Source organism: Bidens hawaiensis, unplaced genomic scaffold (assembly GCF_021521415.1).
Source record: "Bidens hawaiensis isolate Kalapana, Puna unplaced genomic scaffold, B.hawaiensis_p1.1 tig00049942_1, whole genome shotgun sequence".
NCBI classification, from domain to species: domain Eukaryota; kingdom Viridiplantae; phylum Streptophyta; class Magnoliopsida; order Asterales; family Asteraceae; genus Bidens; species Bidens hawaiensis.
This window is the reverse complement of record NW_027498954.1, coordinates 26,323-32,785: the sequence shown is the minus strand read 5'-3', so window position 1 is coordinate 32,785 and position 6,463 is coordinate 26,323. Positions and strand designations below refer to the sequence as shown.

The 6,463-nt window shown below is 35.6% G+C and overlaps 1 protein-coding gene across 1 annotated transcript; it reads right to left on the bottom strand.

Annotated features, from left to right (window-relative positions):
- Positions 1-2,379, bottom strand: LOC143598325 (putative 6-phosphogluconolactonase 4, chloroplastic). Its single transcript, XM_077076566.1, has 3 exons — positions 2,223-2,379; positions 808-943; positions 1-667 (listed from the first exon to the last, which is right to left on the bottom strand). Exons 1-3 carry the CDS (start codon positions 2,372-2,374, stop codon positions 197-199), a joined length of 759 nt encoding a protein of 252 aa, XP_076932681.1. The 5' UTR covers positions 2,375-2,379; the 3' UTR covers positions 1-196.
- Between the last annotated feature and the right edge of the window lie 4,084 nt (positions 2,380-6,463).

The window sequence follows — 6,463 nt, the reverse complement described above, 5'->3', positions numbered from 1 at the left end:
TTTTAAGTTTTGACATGTCACCTAATCAATCAATTATTTAAACCAAGAAAGCAAACATAAGTTTTACTTCACATATAAATCCAGAAGCATTACATACCCTAAACCAAACAACAAAGGCTGTGTCTTGCACTCTTGTGTTACAACACACCTGTCCTTATTAAACCATAGTTAACCATAACATCATGCACCTAATGTTTCAATCAAGCTCAGAAGTAGCCGCGGCATCCAAGAACCACGTAAGATTCCCTTCGGGTTTCACCTTCTGAACAGGCAACGGGTAACCAACCGAAGCATTTTTCCCCAACGCCACCTTAATAGCATCTGCCGCATCTTCTCCCGTCACCACCATTGCAATCTCGGATGCCGAGTTGATCAAAGGGAAAGTGAAAGTGATTCTAGGAGGCGGCGGTTTTGGTGAATCGGTTATGAAAGTCACCCATTTGGTCTTTTCGAATCGTTGGAAATGCCAACAAAACAGTGACGCAACGTGGCCATCGGGACCCATCCCGATCAACATTAGGTCAAATTTAGCAAACCCGGTTTTTGGTGACGTCTTTAAAGTCCCGTTTGATACCAAATCCTTAAGGCGTTGCTCGTATTCGTTTGCGGCGTCTTCGGGCGATAGTTTTTCTTTGATGGGGTGTATGTTAGATTTGGGTATCGGTACCTAAGATCATAGTGACATATCATTAATCTAAAAATTTTGATAATGAATTTACATAATCATAAATATATATAAACCTAATTTAAGAATTTAACAGAATAACAAGACCTAATAAACAGAGTAAAATAAAACATAGAAATTACCTTACAGAGAAATCCGTCAGTAGCAAGCTTGCAATTCGAATCCGGATGATCGTGAGGAACAACACGTTCATCCAGGAAGAAGATCAACCATTTCGACCAATCAATCGAGCTAATGTACGGAGGCTCCACTAGTTTCCTATTAAAACATGAATTCAAGATCATCAAATAAAACACAATATCAACAAACCGTCACTAGTTGACTCAACATTCAATTAGTAATTAACAAGTTAACAGTGTGAAGTTAAATCCTACGGTTTTTCTTCACAATTCATCGCCACAAACGGTTCATTTATTAAAATTTAAACTCAAATTCTTCAAATCAAACATGATATCAACAATTATCAATAGTTTTTCAACATTTAATCAGTAATCAAAGAGTTAGCAAACTAAATTTAATTCCTTGGGTTTTTCTGCTGAGCCCGAAAAACGTTCGAACCCGTTTTCATCCGAAACCGTTTCGACTCAAAACCTATCCTGACTCAAAACTGTTCCGTTTCGAACCTGTTCGGACACGAACCAAACTCTCTTTTTAATTGACCAGTCCAAACCAAAACCCGTGCCAATGCGAAACCCGTACCCACCCAAAACCCGTTCCGAGTTCCGACCCCATTCAAACACGATCACACAACCTAAAGTAACTCTCTTTCTAATCGACCAATTCCAACCCAAAACCCATTCTGTTCAAAAACCTGTTCCGATTACAAACCAGTTTTGGCCCGAACCCTCCCAAACTGAAATCCGTTCCGACCCAAAACTTTTCCGACCAGAAAGCCATTCCATTCTGACCCCATTCAGACACAAACCAAAGTAACTCTCTTTTTAATCTGCCTGTTCCGACTTCCGACCCGAAACCCATTTTGTTCCAAAACCCGTTCTGACCTGAAACCCATCCCGACCCAAAACTGTTCCAGTTCGAACCCGTACCGACCCGAAATCCGTTCTTTTCCGACCCCATTCAGACACGAATCAAAGTAACTCTATTTTTAATCCGTTCCGATTAGAAAACCCGTTTCGACCCAAAACCCGTCCCAGCCCGAAAGCTGTTTCAGGCCTACCCAGTCCGGAAACACACCAAAGTAACTCTCTTTTTAATCAATCAGTAACCCATTCTGTTCCAGACCCCATTCCGACTAGAAACCCGTTTCGACCCAAACCCAAAACCCGCTCCGACCCGACCAGTTCCGACACGAACCAAAGTAACTATCTTTTTAATCAACCCGTTCCGACCCGAAACCCATTCTGTTCCAAAACCCGATTCCACGCGACCCTAAACCGCTCTGATTCGAAACCCAATCGTACCCAAAAACATGATACCAACAATTACCACCAACTTATTCAACATATAATCACTACTCAAAGACTTAACAGATTAAATTTAAAATTAAAATTTTAAATCCTATGGGTTTAAAGGGTACCTGAGAGTGTCGATTAAACTGCCGCCGGAAAGCACGACGGAAAACGAACCTTTAGCGGCGATGAATTTGGCAGACAGATCGGCGATGTAGCTTGCAAGTGCATCCGCCACGTGTGATTCGGCTTCCAGTTTGTGAATAATCGGCTGTGCCATTTATTTTATTAATGAGAAGAAGATTCAGAGGTGGTGTGGTGACAAATGGTGTATATGTATGTAGAATGTAGGTGTAGGCTTACGAAGTTGGTTATATCTTATGCATTGCAACTTGTACCTTGACCGATAATACGTTAAAACTTTGTATTAACTTTTTTTTTTAGATTAAACTCAAGTTTGGTTGGATAAATTATTTGTATATAAATATATATGTTATTCTTAATGTCAAATTAGTGACTTAGTGGGAATCAATTTACTCTTATTATTAAGGGCGAGTTTGTTTCACAGAATTCGTAGGAATTCAAAGGAATTGAAATTAACATCTCATGACATGGCGTATTCGTTTCGTTGGAATTGGAATCTTAATTCCATTTTGATGTGTTCGGTTAAAAGAATTGAAATTGGAATTCAATTGCTTCAAATTCCTTTAAATTAAGGAATTCCAAATACTTCCAAAATGTGAAGGAATTCAAGGTAATTCATTTGAATCTTTTCTCGAGATTCTTTTTAACGAGTACAACTAATAAAACATTTTAGTTTTTTTTTAATTCTTTTGGTTTTTATTTATATTTTGAGTTATGAATTTTTTATTATTATTTTTGAATATTAAGAAAGTGTGGAGGGTTTTTAATCTTAATAGAAAACCCATTATAAAAAATTAAAAAAATTATAGCGAAAAATATAAATAAAAAACAAAAAATCTAAAATAACTACAATATTTTCGCCTTTATCCTTGTTAAGAAAACGATTCATATTCATTTGTCAAACGAACACATTAAGGAATGTAATTAGATTTCAAATCCCTCCAATTCCAATTCCTATTGGAATGTTCGGATTCCAAATCCTATGAAAATCTAATTCCATTCCATGAAACGAACGCGCCATAAGTTTATATTTATAGCTTTTTGCTATTATTTTTTGTTCATATTTATTAATTTTCTGTTATGAGATATTATAAGTATATGATAATTTATATTTTGTTGTTATTATTATATTTTTTTCTTTTGATGTTATAAGTATTTGCTGGTATTTTTGTTGTTATTATTTTGTTCTTGATTTTGATTCGTTTGTTGTTATTTTTTAGTTTTTTTCTTTGTTATTATAAATTATTGTTTATGTAGATAGGTATTGCAGTTGGTATTGTTTCTTACGTTCTCATTTTTTTATAAATTGGTATTATTTCCTACATTATCATTATATAATTATAATTGTAAATATGTTAATTTATTTTATATTATGGTTGGCCTTAAAATTTAGAGTTAAGTGTCATTTTAGTATATGTAGTTTGGCCAACTACGTAACTTTAGTACATATTCTTTATTTTGTGCAAATGGCTACCTCAGTTATAAAAAACTTGCATTTTTAGTACTTTTTTTCTAATCCTGTCAATTTTTTCCGTTAAGTCAAGGATAATTTGGTAAATTCGTTATTTGCTTTGTTTTTTTTCTTTTCTTTTAAGCGATTATATCTTGTAAACCCCAAATCCCCAAATCGTAACATCAAAATCCAAATCCTCAATCCCCAAATATCGTAAAGATTCAAACCCTAAGATGATATGGAGAAAAGGTTTGGGGATTTAGGATTTAGAATTTGATGTTATGATTTGGGGATTCAGGGTTTACAAGATATAAGCGTTTAAAAGAAAAGAAAAAACCAAAGAAAATAACGAAGTTACCAAATTATCCCTAACTTAACGGAAAAAATAGACGAGGTTATAAAAGTACTAAAAATGCAGGTTTTATGAAATTAAGGTAGTCATTTGCACAAAATAAAGAAAATGTATTAAATTTGCGTAATTGGCCAAACCTCAGGTACAAAAATGGCACTTGACTCTAAAATTTATGTGGGTAAGTTGGAATTACATAGGGTTGTTCTATTATTTTTAATTTAACAAGGCTCGACATCAAAATTTTACAAGGGTCGGTTAAGATTTTAACACATATATACTACTAATAATTTTTTTTCACATGGGACGGCCAACCCCCCCCCCCCCCCCCCCCCCACTCTGTATATAGGCCCAGCCAATGTTTACAACCCGTTAATTTGCTGAAGCTCCTCACTTCTGGCCTGATGTGTCGGATGTTAAAACCGGGGCACACAAGCTTTTAAAGCCCCATTTGCAGCCCAAATGTAAGGCCCCGTTACCGGTAGTCCTACTTTGGTGTTGGATTTACTCATAAACGCAGTTATAAATATCAGAGTTAATTAAAAATTTACGCGGAATATAAAACTTCAATCATAATATCTTACATAACCTTCAAATCTTGTCTTATAAAGCATTCATAGTCATTTAAAACAAAACATAGTCTTTTAAAACATCACAACATTTCTTCGAGATGCCAGTATCTTCGATTCCATGCCATGTGTCTTCAATCACGCGAGCTGCCTCAACCTATTTGCCTGCGCACATACTAAAAGTCAGCTATGCTGAGTGAGTTCTAGTTAATCACATAACTTACTTTACATACACATATACGTGCCTGAAGGTACGCACTTCATACTTATCCTGTCCGACAGTCCTTCATATACATTCATAACTAACCTTACATTATAAAGAGCATTCTCCCTACATACCTCGGATATTATTAGGGTCCGGTACCCTTCATCCTCGGATATTATTAGGGTCCGGTCACCTTTCATCCTCGGATATTATTAGGGTCTGGTACCCTCCATCCTCGGATATTATTAGGGTCCGGTCACCCTTCATCATCGGATATTATTAGGGTCTGGTACCCTCTATTTCGTACTACTATAACATACCGGTCCTTTACGTACTTTCCATGGCAATACGTGCAATCTCCGAAGAGCGTTCACGTACCAGCAACGTATCATACTTACTTCATACTTAATCATTCATACATCATTTATACATCATATATATTCATACATACAACATTCATACATCATATATATCAATCATATCGTTAACTACTACCTGACGGTCCATGCAATATCCGAAGATCGTTCATGCACCGTCGAGCAATCATCATACATAATTCGTATAGGGCATACGCTTACCACTTAAGGTAAGTGTATTAACTATCACATTGAGTATGCACACAGCCCCGAAAACATAACAAGGAAATGGGGCTAGAAACTCACCTGAATGCGGTTACGTTCACCATTAATAGCTATTCCCTTCTTAAGCTGTGCACGGCTAACTGCAGCGGGGTTCTAGAGGCGGCAGCCCCTAGCGGGGTCCAAGGGGTAGAGCCCCTGGCTGGAGTTAAGCTGCCAGGTCAGCTTGGAAAAATTTTATTTTCATTAACTGTCTTAACACATTTTTCATTAACATTTTAAGTTATTTTCTACGTTGGGCTTGTCTATTTAAGCTCCAAGATATCGGGCTAGTTTGTCTAAATCAATATTTTGATAGGGTGGTCTTGAAGGGTTTTCAAAAGGGCTTTCCTTTTTGGGAGATCAAGGATCCGAGTCTTTAGAAGGGGAAACTTACCGAAACTATATGCTAAGAATAAATGTGTATTTATTGTTCCATAAAAAAAAGTAAAGAAAACTCAAATATTAGGTGGTGTTTTTGTATAAATATAAAAATGATTAGTGTGTTACGGGACAGAGAAAGAAGGGAGAGTGTATTTTTTTTCCAGTGTTTTCTAAGTCGTTTTTGTATGCGAGATGAGCAAAATCGAGACAAAGATGAGTGTTGGTAATATGGTTGTCATTTTTAGTTATGATATTTGGATGTTCTAATATAAGTGTTAATACCCGGTCATACTCGAACTCGATTCCATACCCAGAAACGGGTATTTTGAAAAACCCGATTTATGCACCTCTAATAATAGATAACTAGTTTTATACCCGTCCGGTGGTCGAGTTGTTTAATGTTATAATGTCATAACTATCTTTCTTTGCATTTTAAAATAAAACAATATTGCTATAAACATAAATTCCAGAATTCTATAAATTATAAATTGCTATAAATATAAATTTTATAACATCCAACCAGAATTTTATTAATATATAAACTGACTTATAATCTTAAAAATACAAATTGAGTTATACAATATTCGAACATGAATTCCTAATTTTTAAAAATATCCAGAATACCCCTTATCTGAAATCTGCACTGAT

Coding starts and splice junctions, on each gene's coding strand:
- LOC143598325 (XM_077076566.1), bottom strand. CDS start 2,374: ATGGCACAGCCGATTATTCACAAACTGGAAGCCGAATCACACGTGGCG. Junction 944..2,222: donor AGTTTAATCGACACTCTCAG/GTACCCTTTAAA, acceptor ATGTTTTAATAG/GAAACTAGTGGAGCCTCCGT. Junction 668..807: donor CTGACGGATTTCTCTGTAAG/GTAATTTCTATG, acceptor CTATGATCTTAG/GTACCGATACCCAAATCTAA.